The sequence below is a fragment of the Ursus americanus genome, chromosome 23, assembly GCF_024610735.1.
Source record: "Ursus americanus isolate L20-20 chromosome 23, mUrsAme1.1.p, whole genome shotgun sequence".
In the NCBI taxonomy this organism is placed as follows: Eukaryota; Metazoa; Chordata; class Mammalia; order Carnivora; family Ursidae; genus Ursus; species Ursus americanus.
In genome coordinates this window covers 10,540,748-10,556,623 of record NC_142149.1, presented here as the reverse complement: position 1 = coordinate 10,556,623, position 15,876 = coordinate 10,540,748, and the positions used below count along the sequence as shown (strand labels likewise).

Below are 15,876 nucleotides of genomic sequence, written 5' to 3'. Positions count from 1 at the left end.
TGCCATCCATTTCCTGAGAAATCGATGTACATAAACCTATGAAATTTCTCATGATTTTACCACTGTATCAGTCTGCAATGACTTTGTAGGGGACAGGGTTATTGCTAAATCAGGGTTTGGGCTGTCTTTGGCCAACTCCTTGTGTTTCACCACAGATGGGATTTATGTAGCTTAATCACAGATTTATTTTGTTAAGTAGTTCGATACTCCGTAGTCGAAACAGATACCAACCTGGAAGGGGGACAATAAAAGACACAAGGTATCTTTAAAATGTCCCCATCGCTAGATGTGTACTTGATTTGGAAAGAGGTAGGAAGCGTTCATATTAACCCCGATAGGAGTTGTTTGACTCTGTTTACCAAACACATCTGTGAAGTTGCTCATCTCATATATTGTCAGTGGCGAATATTAATACTGTATGTTTTTGTTTTCTTTCCCAGCAACATCCATTTTTCACCCTGCACGAATCCAAAGCAACAGACGTGGCATCTTTTGTAAAACTGATTCTTGGAGACTAAGTCCCGTGGACGCAGCCAGTTGGCCCTCCTGTGGATTGGCGGGTTTACAGGGTGAGGCAGGTTCACTAAAGCGCCAATAGAAACTCATCTTTGAGATAATTTAATCCTGCCTCGCAGAAGGTTTTTTTTTTTTTTTTTTTTCTCCCCATTTTCTTTCTTTTTTTTTTTCCCCCTCCAGAGGGGGCCTTGGAATCTCTAGTATAGAATGAACTGTCTAGATGGATGAAATATGACAAAGGCTTAGGACTTAAAAAGGTGATTAAATATTTAATGAGGTGTCATATGAGTCCTTAAGCTTCTCAGACTTCTCTTGTTCTTTACGAAACGAATGCATTGGCCCTGGTCACAAGGTGCTACCGTAGTGATGAAATTGTAAGTACGTCCGTAGTTCGTCCCCACTTCTTATTTTAATATTTATGTTTCAGCGCTTGGTTGAAAAGATTCCATTTTATGCAAGGGGGGAGATACAAAAGACAAGGTTGGGTTGGCAATATTTATGGGGCTTTTATTTTTTAAGTTCAATCGTGTCTATGGTCCAGAAAAGATTATTTAATATGCATCTTTAAGAGTATTATAACGATTTCAACAAGGAGCTCTTCTTGTAACCCGCCTACTCCAGCTGTCGTGGCTGTTGGCCACGTCCTCGGATTTCTGCTCAACTCCTGGGTCATAACCACAGTATTTCAGGTGAAGTGGCGAGGCAGCCCAGTCATACGCTTTTCCTAACTTGGGAAAACATAAAATCACTTTGGTCACATCTCAGAGTCACGAATTTGGTTCTCTTGGCATTTGTGGTGTTAATGGAATGTGATTCGTGATGTGACTTTCTATCACCTATCTCTCCTGTGTGTGTGTGTGTGTGTGTGTGTGTGTGTGTGTGTGTGTGATAACTCACAAGCTCTTCTTAGTGGCTTCTGGGAACATCTCTATTTAGTGAGGAGGAGGTGTGTCAATTCCGAGAGGAGAAATCATGTCGAACCATACAGAGCAATCGGTGCCTTCTTCTGCTTCTGCGCCTCCTTACGATGTATAAGCCCCAGGGATTGACTTTGTGGCAATCCTTAACATACCCTTTTGCTTTCTCCTCCTCCTCCTTCTTCTTCTTCTTTTTTTTCTTGTTCAATAAAGAAGCCTTACTATTAGCGGGAGGGCTGCAATAGGAGACAATGGAAGCTCTTTGATAAGGTGAGGAGTTCATGGGGAGGGTTGAATTCGTTCCTTGGAATGGACTGCCAAATTCCCACCAGTGGAGGAGGCCACATTTTTCTCCAGCAGCACACAGTAGCTCGTTCCTCTGGAGGAGGCTGGTGCCCTTGTGGGTCCCTGGCAGGCGGACAATGCAATGAAAGGTCTTTCTCATGCTAAATGTGCTCCTGGGTTCTCTAGGTTCCTTGGGGAAAAAGGAGTGAAGTGATACAGGGAAAGTATAGACCGGTAATAACCAGGAAACATTGCTTTTGGACATTGGGTTGCTATAAGGCTATTCTTGGAGGATGAGGATGGAGAATTCGCATAAAAAAGGAAGATGAGAACTCACTCTTTCTTTTTTTGCCTCTAGGTCACAGATATGGGGATTATTGCTCCCTAAAATCCTCCCTTCTTCCCCTTTTAGATTTCGAAGTGCTATTACTTATTTTTCTGTGTCTGCATTTTCCCCTTGTACTTAACCTTTGTCTCGCTCATAGCAGTTGCCCTGAGTGAGTATGGAATTTCCATACACTTCTTTGTATCCAGTTCCAAGATATACCTGTCTGATCAAACATAGTTTCATCTTCTTAAAGCTACCTCTGTCCTCATCTTTTTCCAGCCAGAAAAGGTGTGCTGTCTTACTAATTTGGCCATTCACTCTCCCACCCAGCTTCCTAAATCTGGCATTTTCTCTCAGATCAAGAGAAAAAAACCAAAAACACCACAATTATATTTCTTCTGTCCATCATCCATCTTATGAAAAAAAGCAAGTAGTAGAAAAAAATCGGAGGTCATTCCATTCCATGACAGCTTTTGCTGAAATATGTAAAGCAAAACATCTTTCTGGTCAGAGTCAGATAACTCTTACCTGTTGTTCAGTGTGTTTCTACTTGGAAATATTCTTAACCGAGTGTGTTGGCCTGTGTATGCCTCTCCAGTGTGTGGGCGCAGGGCCTCAGCTTGCAAAAGAGTCATACGGAGGTAGAGGAGGAGTTCGTCGATGGTTCTCAGCCTCGTGCACACTGGAATCACTGGGAGCTGGTGAGCTCTTCCAGTGCCAAGCTTGGGTGTCAGTGGTGCAGGGTGGGGCCTGAGAATGGGTCTTTTTCACACGCTGTTTGTGATTCTGATGTGCAGCCTGGTTGAGGACACTGGTCTAGAACCTCCCAAAGAGAGAATCCACCTACGATTTCTCTGGAACATTGGCAGAGAGAAACAAATCCTGCACTTCTTTCCCCATCCACATCAATGGGGACATCTTTGCCACGCTGTCAGAGACAGCCCGTTCCCGGAATACTGATTCAAGACTTGGGATACGTTTTCCCCTAGAAATGATGTGCTCCGTGGTGATTAGATGTCCTCTGTGCTAAAATAGAACGACTTGATAGTCTTATGAGTTTAAATTCTAGAATGTGGGTTTTTTTTTTAATTTTTTTGAGAACTGTTATGAGTTCTAAACTAATTTTAAAACAAAGATGGAGATACACAAACCATATTTAAGTTGTGAGTTGCAGGACTCCTGGACATTCATGCAGGTGACTCGATCTCTCTCTTAACTGGGCTCGTTGTGTGTCATGATTATTGTTTTTGCTTGCCTCCGGTTGGTTAGCTTTTTTTTTTTTTTTAAAGATTTTATTTATTTATTCGTCAGAGATAGAGACAGCCAGCGAGAGAGGGAACACAAGCAGGGGGAGTGGGAGAGGAAGAAGCAGGCTCATAACGGAGGAGCCTGATGTGGGGCTCGATCCCATAACGCCGGGATCACGCCCTGAGCCGAAGGCAGACGCTTAACTGCTGTGCCACCCAGGCGCCCCACCGGTTGGTTAGCTTTTTAATCGTGGTCCTGCCTCCTTTTGCCGTTATTCAGTCCTGCCACGTCGGATGTCCTAGTTGGGGACATGAGATACTCATTAGACTCAGCATGCAAGGAAGCCAGCATTGAGACTAAAGGGGCTCCTGGTTTCGCCAAGGGCACTTGATTTAGTGTCTTTGGAAAGTGATCACAAAGGAGACATGGTGGGGCTCATGTTTTCATAGTATTTAACACTACAAATGCCTCTGTCGGCCAACAGGCTTCATCAGCTCTGCTGAGAGAAACTACTCTATTTCTTCCAAAGTTGTCTAACGAAATGCTTTATCTTCAGCCTGAAAGTGAAGTAGATGCCTAGTCCCAGACTTCCTGCCCCAGTGCTTTTTTGGCCACGTGACTGCCTCCGACCTTGAAGGGAACATTCATATATTCATAGAATTCTTTGGAGTTGGTGGTCAGATCCAGTAAAATGAATTAAACCTCTATTGTCCTGGGGATTTTGTCTTCTTAATGTCTGTCTATGGCTTAGAGGGCGATTTGCTGGCTTAAAGCAATCTTCTGTTTTTACTGAATTAGCAAGTAGAAGATGCAGTTTTTTTTGGACCCCCCAAAATTTATGTATTCAATTTATATATTCAGGTGGAAAATTGCCAGAGTAAAATCTAGGACGAAGAAACTACCAAACAAACCCTGTTAGAATAAGAAAAAAAAAAAAAAAGAAGATATTTTATTGTAGAAGTTCTGTGTTCCTCTTGTCTAGGGGTGTGTGTGTGTGTGTGTGTGTGTGTGTGTGTGTGTGTGTGTTTTAGCACTGTTAAATATGCTGGCAGCTAAAGATACTCTTTGGTTTTCTTTGGCTTTAATTGGGGTACTCTGGATTTCTTTAGGGATCTGTTGAAAGCTAGGACCTTTTCCCTAGGAAAATGCACATGGTACACGGAACACATAGTTTTGCAAACATTTTTTGGTTGAGGGAAGGGGAGTGGAGGACAGTTTATAGACCCCATAGGATCAATAACCTCTGCTCTGTAGAATGTGGACTGTGACATTCTAGACCCAGGCTGGTAGACGTTTTCTGTAAAGGGCCAGATAGTAAATATCTTTGGCTTTGTGTCCCATCAGTCTGTTACCACGACTCGGGTCTGCTGTTGCAGAGTGTGGAGGCGTCCGTAAACAATACATACATGGATGAGCACGGTTCTGGGTCCCAGTTAGGCTTGATTTACAAAATCAGGCAATGGGCTGGATTTGGCCCACACAGGCTGTGGTTTGCCAGCACCTGTCCTAGACCATCAAACACAAAACTCTAGTTGATGAACTCTGTGTCTAGAGTTTTTCCATTTCGTGAGTGTTGAGCTCAGCTACGACTGAGGCAGGGGAGGAAGACGGACATAGGGAGTGAGTTCGGGAAGGGTGGAGGCTGTTCAGTCCCATGCAAATGGCCTCTTCATTTTCTCAGGTAAGTATTCCTTGCCATGGAAGCCAGTGGGACAGTCTTCCTCAGTTGAGATCGAGTACCTACTTTTCCCATTTCTGTACAATAGCTGACATAACGTAAACTTCAACGTCGAAATAAAAGGCAGGCTTCTCTTAGACGGCAGCGACATTCTTGTTGTCTCTGAGCTTTGCATTTCGTTTCTCTCTGTGGTGTGATGCCCGCGTGGGGAGAATCATGAACCCAGACCCTAATCATTTGGTTTTGCTTTTCTCTGAACTGCATTAGGATGTGAGAATTTGGGAGCCTTTAGTGCCCTCAGAAGTAGAAAGCAGATAAGAGTCTTAAAATCGTCCAGTTCATCCCCCTGAGCTCTTTGGTCATCTTTGAAGAAAGTAAGACAGACAAAGTTTGGGGTCAAAATACTTGTTCGCAGGCAGATTCAGAGCTCCGGGCTCTCACTGTGACAGGAGGCTTAGGCCCACCCCTTGAGTACTGTCCTAATCGTTGCTAAATTTCTATCCGAAGGGGCCTATGCAAAATGCCTCCTTTCTGAGGTGATGATCTTGGGTTGCCAACCCCGGTTGAGTCTGGGCCACCTCCTCTCTAGTGAGAACTTTGCCTTCCTTGTGGGAGAAGAACAACCGTAATTTGCTTCACCTTCTGTCAGCGCTTGTCCCCACTCTGCTGTAGGAACCCTATACAAAGCCCTGTCTGCCACTGAAGCTTCCCAGCCCCGCTTTCTTCCAGAACAGCCCAACACATCGACTTGACGCTGTAGTCTCTTTACTATCCAGAAACGAGTGTTCTGGCTGCAGCATCATCAGACAAACATAAATTATACTTAGAAGGACACTCGGAACCTCCCGAAGAAGGTATTTAAGTATTCGATCTGGCAATTTACCTGAAAGGATGTTTTCTCTTCGCCTAGGGAAACACAACCTGAATTCCAGAGCCTTCAAAGTGAAATTATCCTTCTGGGGAAAGCACCTTGCCACCAAACACATCACTCACCCGCTCCTGGTGTCTGCAAAGAAGATGTGTCCTTATGCCGAGGTTTAGAGAGTCCCTGTTGACAGCTATGCAAATAGAATTCTACCACTGCGGGTTTTCTGATGGAGTCATTTGGAGTCAACACTTAACGTTGGGCTTTATCTTTTGGGCTCCTGACCCAAACTCCTTTTTCAAGAAAAATTCCTCTAAAAGCCTCTTTCCTATCTGAGGGGAAGGGGACTGGGCCCTAAGTAGAAACACAAAGCAAGGTCAAGGACTTTGTGGTAGGGATTTTTTTTTTTTTTAAGAAGAAAAATATCCCCTCTAACACAAACACGTGTTAATAGAATTTAAAAAATATCCAGCCTAGTTCCCAGGGACTGTGAGGATCTTGCCATCATTCATATTGTTATTTGAACTACGGCACTGAGCCCTTCATTCTTGGGAGTTTGCTGTGAGATTTGGGGAGATTTGCATTGTGTTTCTGTCTTCGAGTTGTCAGTATGGAAAGATTTCTCTGTGGGCTCTTCGTCTGGATACATACAGGTTTTCCCCCCAGGTCCACTTCTGCATTTTTAGGATTCAGGTTCTCTTTCGAGGAATGAGGCTAATGCTCTTCCGACTTGGAGACGGATTTCAGGGAACACACGGGAATGTTTAGGCACTTACTTGCATCTTAATGTAGGAAACAGAACTTCCTAACTAGTCCCCAGAGTTTGTGGCTTTGACCAAGCTCGCCGGTCTTTCCTGGTTCCCTTGACTGCATTTCCTTGTTATCCCTGCACCAGGCACGCGGGACCTGGGCCGACTGAACACTTCTGTGGAAAGGAACAGATCCAACCATTTTCGTATATCAAAGCTCAGAATCGGCAATTTTGCCTTGGCTCAACTACCCGGATTCCATTGTTCCCAGATCTTGAAAATGTAAGGGATATCTAAGAGAACTTTTAGCAAGACCCTCCTTCGGACTGTAAGACCTTAGAATAAAACTTCCATCCGTCCTGTAAAGAAGGACTGCTGGGTTGGGTTTCTGTCCCTCTGAAGTAAGCATACTCTGTTGTGGCCGGAAACGTGCAGTTGGCGTCATTGGGTCACTACGAACATTCGTTTGCATTGGAGTCCGTAAGCTCTGTCCGCAAAGCAAGTCAGGCCCCCGCCTTAGGAGATTATCTGTAGACTCTGGACTTGAAGGCTGAACAGTGATGTCAGACGAGGTTTGGGGGCTGGGAGAAAGATACACGTGAGGAGCAAGGCTTAACCAGGGTCCGCAAGGAAGAGCAAACTGATAGAAGAAGCCGGCAGGCGGTGTAGCCCTTGACTTATTTTCAGTATGACTACGGACGTGATCTCCTCTGGCAAAAGCCTATCAAAGAGCCGAACGTTAATTTTTTTCCCTTAAAAATACTGAACTCTAGAGAAGATTCAGAGAGTGGCGTTCATTTGGAGCTCAGAAAATTTTTTTGTTTCCCTAGTATTATTGATTCTACAGTCACCAGTTTAAATGAGGACACCCTGAAAAAAAGATGAATGATTAGCGGCCTTAGAGCATTTTGAGAGTTGAAATAGGAGCACAAAACCCAGCCCCTTAATCTTTAGTTCTGGGGGCTGACAGGAACAGAAAGGTGGACCCCAAAGCTTGTCTGATGTGTATACTTTCTTCACAAGGCAGAGGACTGTGAATGTTCTGAGAGAAACACTACAGGTCTTCATCAGGAGAGGAGAATTGGCCAGTTTAAAACATTAACACTCAAAGCTCGTTTCAGAAGCAGTGAGTTGTGTGGAAAAAGTGGTCTTACTTTCTTCTGATCTCAAATTGTCTGACCTAGTGTGTGTTCAGTACTTGGGGAGAGAGGGGTTGAGGGCACAGAAGTGGTTCCAGACTATGTTCCGTGGTACCCCTGGGGGTCTCTTGTCACGAAGGGAAGGGGAAGACCGTTTGATGAAGGATGGAGTGCGATGTGCATCTGAAAACCCCATCAGCCTCCCATTAGAGTATTTGGCTACCATTATCATTCCCCTTAACTGGAAAGTCTCTGTGGCTATTAAGGGCTTGGAAGCTGGGTTGAAATGATTACTTGAAGACCCGCCAAAGAATCTGGGAAATTTTGTAGCCAACGACGTCTGCCCTGGCTTCTGCTGTATTCAGGATGCTAACAGGGCTTGGAGGCTGAGGGGCAAAAAGAGAGGGCGATTTATTTAAATTTTTAAGCATGAATCCTTGGAAAGAAAATGCAAAAAATCAGTATGTGGTGGCCAGGCATAGAGACTCTTGCATTGCTTCTTTTTCTAGAGTGGTTGCAAATAACCTGATCTCAGTGGCAAGGAGGGGCGAGACCTGGCTCTTGATGGGTCGTGGAATATCCAAATTTCTACATTTGCAGAGGCAGGAGTTGCCATTTTTGCTCATTGACGTGTAGGAAAAAGTACAATTTCGGCACAGAGAAGGGTCCCATCAGAGAGTCAAGCTAACGGATATCCTTGCTGGGGTGCACAGGTGGAGAATGGTAATGGAAACCAGTACGGCCTTTGGAAGCTGAAAACTGGTGGTTTATCTGTCGCGAACTGAACACAAGGGGATTTGTGGGCATTGATTGAAACCTGTCAGGTGCCTTCTACACACGCATAGTCTGTGGTGGGTTTTGATAGTGGCCCTTGAGCTGCTTAACCAAATTTAACAGCCGGCGTTTTCCAGCGGCCATTTTAGACCTTTGCCTGTGTCAGAAAGTGACATTTGGCAACAATTTGTGGAGTTCTTGGCCAATCTCTGTGTAAAAAGCCACCTGAGGAAGTTCAATTAAGAAAATTCAGACAATTTTTCTGTCATAATACCCCTGTGTTTAGTTTATTGTGTAGCCTCAAATTTATTTTCTGAGTGGAGTGATTTTCTGTATGAACCAAAATGATGTTTTTGTAAAATAACGCATATTTTTAAAGGAAAAATGTCTTCTTTATGTAAGTAACTTCCATGATTGGAACATATTTCCTACTGTACAGAATCATCACATTAGGTCATTTAAAGCTGAGAAAGGTGTTAGGGATGTAGTTCAAATTCTTTATTTAAAGGCAAACATTGTTCTATATATTTTGTGAAAATCCTAATGGGATGCTGGATGTAACTTCTGTTCAGAACTGAACGTTACAAGAATTTTAGTAAAATAGGCGGGTTGTCCCAGATTCCTTTGTGCTTCAGCTTCGTCTCGGAAAAATGCTGCTTCCGGTTATTAATCTGGTCTTTGTAAGGAGAAAAACCACACACACTTTCTCGCCCCCTTACATTGTGTGAATTTTATGATAGACCTTTTTTATTTGTATATGGGATTGTTTTCCCGTGTTGTGCCCCACATTTGTTCGTAAGCCATGTTTATTGTGAAGACAGCTATTGGGCAAGTGGAAACATGCCTGGTCTTCACAATCCCTTGATGCTAAGGAAGAAGTAACTCCATATGTTAGTTGGGAAGCCCTGCAATCTCTTCCTAATACCTGAAATATTATGAAAGGAGATTTGAGAAGTTGTGCACCCCTGTCCTTCAAAACCCATCTCCAGCACTGTGTCTCTGGGAAGTGTGAAATAGCAGAACGACTACCATTTTGCGGATCCCCTCGTTGACTGACTCCCCCATCTTGCCTGCGATGTATTACATGCTGCTAGCTTTCCCTGGTGGAAATCATCTCTTCTTCATGGATGGCACTATCTTCTCTTTATGAGTGAGGCAGACTGAACTGCCCGGGATGGAATTCATTAGAAGTTCATAAAGTAAAGACCTGTGAAGGATGTGGGTGGAATGTTTCCATGCCTATGAGGTGAATGTGAAATTGATGCTTTGGCCCTGGAAGCTTTTTGCTTGTGAGCTGCAGAGGGAAAGGAGTCAGGGAATATGTACTTCATTCTGTTACCCTATAAGGAAAGGTGTGGGGCTGCTCTCTTAAGGCAAAAGCATTTCTCACCGTTGTCTGGGAAAGGGAAATTATGAATATCAATTGATAACTTCAGTCAAGCTCTAGGATTGTATTTAAAAATACCTGTTTTGTGGGGAAGCATGCCTTTTGTTGTCCTTGCCATATCGGCTTTGGTGGCCACCGTGCATTTTTATTTTAGCTTCATTTTCCTGTTATCTAGGTTGTGTACATTGTTGGTGATGCTGTTTTCTTTTGAACTACTGCTTATCGTACACGGTGATGTTATCTCAAAATCCTGAAACCAAGGAAATAGCTAATGCACAGGAATTGGGGTAGATGAAAGCTATTGGTGTTAATGTAGGTTCAGTTTTGACAGAGTTAGCAGGAATATACTGAATGGAGGGATAACGTGGCTTGAAGGACGCCATGTTTGTTTTTAACATTTGGAGAAGCCACCTGTCCTAGATCCTTATTCTTAGGAAATTCATCTTTTCATGCAAATACCATTGGTGGGGCATACTAAACAGCCTGGATGACTGGCCTCTTCTCAGTCAGTAAATGAGGAATTCTAGTAATTACCAAAGGTGGGGGTAATTTTGCCTTTCGTAGGTCATTCCATGGTGAAATTTCCAATCATGGTATCTTGTAAAAAGCATAACGTTATAATTTCCCTTCTCTTTTCTGATCTGAGAGCACAGTAGGGGAAGAGTAAAGTTCTGATGTGATACAAAATAGTTCATTGACTCTGTGTTTTTGACCAAGGAAATGGCTGAGATGTTGAACTAAGTGGTTGTTACATGGTTCGTATGGTGACCTCAAAAGGAAAATGAAATTGGGACATTCAGTCAAGCTGGGACTCCTCTGTTGATGAGGAGCTTACACTTTGATTTCCTATCTCAGGATATTCTTCAGTTTCATACTGCTGCTTAGGAGGAAGGAGCGAGCCGCAGACACTGTAACGGTTTCCTGATGTGTGTGCGTGTGTATGCAAAACTTCACACTGTGTGTGTTGTGTTCAATGTTGTGTCACTCTATGAACTGACTCAAACAACAATTTGAAGATAGAGAAGACAGGAGTAATGGCGAAAGACACCCATCCACCTCTTTCTGTCAAAGTGCTTGCTATGACTTTCATAGTATGCAGGAGCAAGGTGTCCTTGAAAGAAATGGTGTGTTGATCTCATAAGAAAATGTACAACCAATAAAAGACATTTAAAAAAAGCGCAGCGAGTCTGTATATTAATTGAGTTGTTCATGGGAATTCTTTGTGCCGGGGATGCTGCTCTGCGGTATAGAAGCCCTGCAGGTAAAAGCTTGGCTTGAACCATTTACCCTCTTTTTGCTTTCCCATTTCTACTACCCCTCTTCCCAAACAGAATGGAACAAAGCGTAACAGAACAACAGTGCTGTAGTCTCGAAGACTCATTAGAAGCTCACGTCATCTGTAATGAACTTCAGACTCAATCTTCGGATAGTCCATATTCCTAGGTTAGACGTGAAGGCCAATATCACATTATTAAAATCAGATGGTTTGTGGGGAGGCTGGGTCCAGATGGCTTAAATGAAAAGATTAAGACCCAGACTTTTTGGCTTTCGTGGGTTCCCGACACCGAACTCTTAGGCCAACTAGTCAGTCGAATTTTTCCTGGTCTTCTGTGTAATATACATAATACTAGGAAATTTGCCTTACGTCATCAGGCAGTGCTGTGACGCAGACGTTCTGGGACAGAAAATGTTATTTCAAGTACATATGGTTGGGTCTGCAGAGTTCTGTGATTTCTCCTATCAACTGAGTGCCTGGAACTATTTGACTTGCATCTGCCTTAATCCAGTTTAGAGATTGGCTAGACCTTCATGTTACCAGATTGAGTGCATCACCAGTTATACCCAGAGGTGTGCGTTCCCCTCTGTCTGGCTTATTGCTTAACTAGGTTGGTGTTGCTGAGGCAGGAGCAGACTCCTTTTGGAGCCCCTAGTGTTTCATCTCGGATGGACGTCATTTCCGAAAGTGAGGGGCTCACCCTCCTTCTGCATACATTGTTCACTTCTCAATGCCAGTGGACTCTGTCATACTGATTTTGAAGTCCTGCCCACGTGCTGTCTTAAGATTGCTGTAATCCTTCATCTTTCCTAAGTGATAGGCCTTCCATGGAGTTGGGAATTTTGTTTTGAGTTCCTATAAGTGGTGGGGGTATGTGGAGGGGGAAGGCATAAACAAGCACAGTATTCTCAGGCATCATCTATGAAAGCTTTTATACAGTTTTCCGTAGGTATTCCTTATTTTCAGACTTTAAAATATCATCAGATCTTAAAGTTTTTTCCTTCGGGTAGATATAGTGCCGCCTTTTGCACACTTTTCGTGTTGACTGACACTAATTTGCCCCCATCAAAAGGAGTCCTGTTTATCAAGATTTTGTAGGTAACCAAATTAAAGTGGAACATGGAGAAGGTGATCGGGTTAGTAACAAAAGGCTGTTGTGGTTGTTCCTTGGTGATTTGGTTATCTGTGGTGACATAGCAAACCCTAAAACTTAGTAGCTTCAGACAACAGTTTAATACTATTTCTCCCAGTCCTGTGGGTTGGCCGGACTCAGCTGGGTGGTCCGGGCTGGTCGTCTCTCATGCATTTGTAGTCAGGTAACTGGAAGAAGAGCTACTGGGAGTGTCCTCATGCACCTGTCTGGTGACTGGGTTGGGGTGGTTGGACTGGGCTGGGTCAGGGAATAAGGAGCTATCTCTCCTTCAGGCCGCCTCTCTCTGTTTCTGCCATGGGCTCTTCACAGCCTGGCATCTCAGAGTACTTGGAATCTTTCCAGGGTAGTTGGATTTCCCCTGGATTAGTCATCTAAAAGCCCCAGGCTGAATACTGGGACTGCGTTTCATACTGTGGACATCTTCGAAGACTAGCTACATGCTTGGTCAGTCCGATACAGTTAGAATATACTTGTGACCTTTAAAGATGGATCTTCTTCCTTCTTCCCTAAATTGGTGGTCCAGAGGCAGTAGAGGAAAGGTACTAAAGCTAATGACGGAATTAGTTTCCATTCTTTTATTATCCACAGTTTTGTCAAGGCAAACGCTTTGGTCAAAATGATGTTATCCTCTAGAGGATGAGGGAGCCGTCTCTGCCTGAAAGTCTGAAGCCATAGTTGGAATGAGAATAACACAGAGAGAGCTCATCGTTGGCATTTGATGACACACAGAACTGTTAGTACTTCCCCACCACCCCAGACGTCAGGGCTCTTTAATACTTGCTGAGTAGCTGTTTTCTCCTCAAATGGAAATAGCTTTGTTTTTTATTTTAAAAATAACACATTATGAGAAAACTTAGAGAATACATGAAGGAAAATAAACATTATCCACAATTCCAAGTTAATTGTTCTTATGTTCTTGAAAGTATAGTGTTCTGTACTTTCACACACACACACACACACAGGTACAAAACCTTAATGGGATTATGCTATTGTTACCTGCCTTGATTTCCAAATTATACCCTCAGCACCTTATCATGTCGATTAATGCAGATGGCATCACCATTTTTGATAGCTGCCTAATATTCTAATAAATGCATGTATATATTTAACTGCTTCCCCATTGGTGGAAATTTTGGTTATTCCTTTTTGATTGCTTTGATAAATATCCTTATTCCTACATCTTTATGCGTGCGTCTGATTGTTTGGGGGGAAGTTTTGAAGAGCTAAAGGACCTCAAATAGTTTCCCCAGGGCTGACCATCAGCAATGGTTTCACTTACTTGTCTCAACATGGCTCTCTCCTTTCATTACTGTGGGGCTTACTCTTCTCCAGCTCCAGCCATAAACTAAAAGATCAGACTTCCTCTAGCAATAAACCCAAATTAAGAATTTTCAGTGCGGGGACCTGCCCACACAACGGTGCCCTGATGATCCCAAAGGTATAATTCTTGAGTAAATTGGAGTATAAGGAATGTCTTTCAGGAATATCCACAGAGAAAAAAAAACAATTACCAGGAAGAAGCACTCGGAGGAAAAGTACAGAGCTTGGGAAAAGGGAAATGGAGTCCGCCCGTAAGAAGCAAAAGATTGCTTTTCCTTTTAACTTCCTGCTGTCTTGCTATAATGATTATTCAACGACTATACTAGGCAAGAGCAGAATTTTCAGTTCGTGTAGTGGGCGTTCTAACCATCGATGATCATGTAAGTCTTAGTGAAGCCAGACCTATATCTCTGCCAAGAAAACTCAGCATCAATCACTCAGTGGGCATTAGCTCTGAAAACCCTCTCTCAGGGGTCATACAGCTCCACTGGTTTTGTGAAGCTCTGCACACCCTGGAATTTGCCGTCTGTGTTCTTGCTCTTCAATGTTCTAGCATCTGTGCCACCACCCAGGAGCCAGCTAGCAAGGCAGAGAAGAGCCTGGTGTGCAACGCTACCCCCCAGGCAACTCCTGTTCCCATGATAGTTGGAGAAGTGGCCGTCTGTCCATGTCACCCAATTTTGGAGTTTCAATGGTCAGACCTCGAATGTAGTTCTTTCAACATTGACTCCATGTTACAGACAAAAGATGCCTCTGGAAGTGATAATTAGATTTATAAAGTAGAAAGTCTATGTTTGATGGAGGATTCTCTGTGTTCTGATATATTAGATATATGGGTATTCTGATGTTTGGTTCAATACGGTTTCCTTTTTCTTTTCATTGCAGGATTATTGAAAAGTGGTCTCATCAAGGCAGAAAATGACCCTTAGGGTTGAACATCTTACATCTATAAAGTGTTTTATAGATTCTAAAGGGAAGGCTGCTTTAGGGATGCAGAGCATGGTTTGGCTTCGAAATGAAGGAGCTCGGGAGGTAGTGACTATAAAGCTTGGAGTATGACCTAGTGCTTCCACTGTTTCCAAATTCGGTGACTTCCTGGTATTATCTGGGCCATGAGGCACCTCACCTTGGGTTTCCTTGAACTGCCAGTCCAGTTGGAACCTTCCTTGGCAACGGATGGTTCTCTGTCCCATTAGGAAGGACAAGAGGCAGACTCAGAACTTAATGCTCCTTGCCCACGAATGGCCAGCTTGGTTGAGAGCAATCAGCTTTCCCCTGATCTGGAGTGACCCCATGGACTGGGAGGCAAAGAGCTGTTCTTAGACAAGAACTTGCTAAACCACTTGACCTTTTCAACAGCTGCAGAACTGTTTATCGAGAGCATGCCATCGCTCTTGGCTCCTCCAATTTGTCAGCCAGGAAAGTCAAGCCAGTGACATTGTGTGCTTTAGAAAACTTCTGAGCAATTCACAACTTCCACCATAAAGTGGCTAAATTGGTCTCGCTAGTCAGATAGTGATCTTTGGATGGGCCATCCGCTCCTTGAGCGGGTTGGCTTTTGGGACTCGTTCACTGGAATCAAATGAGTCACTGCTGGAGATAAACATAAATACCGAGATGCCAAAGCCTCCAATTCCCTAAACGATAGTTCATAAGGAAGAAGGGGTTGGGTCTGATTCAAGCCACAAACCTAGGGCAAGTGGCAATGCCTGCCAATAGCAAAGAACACGAATTCTGTTCATTTACGTAAGCCATTTCTCGAGAATTAAGGAGCCAATGAGTTTTAATTTAGCTTATCTGAAAATTATGTTTGTGTGCAAAAATATCTATGATTCATGACATACTTTTGCAGGATAATGTGAGTTGAAATATGATTTGATAATGCTAATAAAATGGGTGAAGAATTATTTTTAAATAGTGGAAGTGAGCAAGAGACAGGGCTTTAGTTGGTATGGAAATAGGAGGATGGCTGTAGTCCATAGGCTGTTGAAAATCCTGGCTCCACGACTTACTAGCTGTGTGACCTTGGACGCATGTCTTCAACTCTCTGTCTCTCCATTTATTCCTTCTTCAAGTGGAAATAATAACAGTACCTACTTTATTTATTTATGTTTTTAGGATTTATTTATTTATTTGAGAGAGAGAGATAAAGCAGGGGGAGAGGCAGGGGAGAGGGAGAGAGAATCCCAAGCAGACTCCACGCTGAGCATGGAGCCCGACTTGGGGCTCGATCTCGTGACC

At 43.4% G+C, this 15,876-nt stretch overlaps 1 protein-coding gene across 4 annotated transcripts in view; it reads left to right on the top strand.

Moving 5' to 3' along the window:
- MAP2K6 (mitogen-activated protein kinase kinase 6) overlaps positions 1-6,260 on the top strand; it is a 109,466-nt gene extending 103,206 nt beyond the window's left edge. For all 4 annotated transcript variants that reach the window (XM_045814582.2, XM_087854183.1, XM_045814583.2 and 1 more), the window contains exon 12: positions 441-6,260. In XM_045814582.2, the coding sequence (XP_045670538.1) occupies positions 441-518 (78 nt within the window). In that variant the 3' untranslated portion in view covers positions 519-6,260. The remainder of the gene's footprint in view (positions 1-440) is intronic.
- The last annotated feature ends 9,616 nt before the right edge of the window (positions 6,261-15,876 follow it).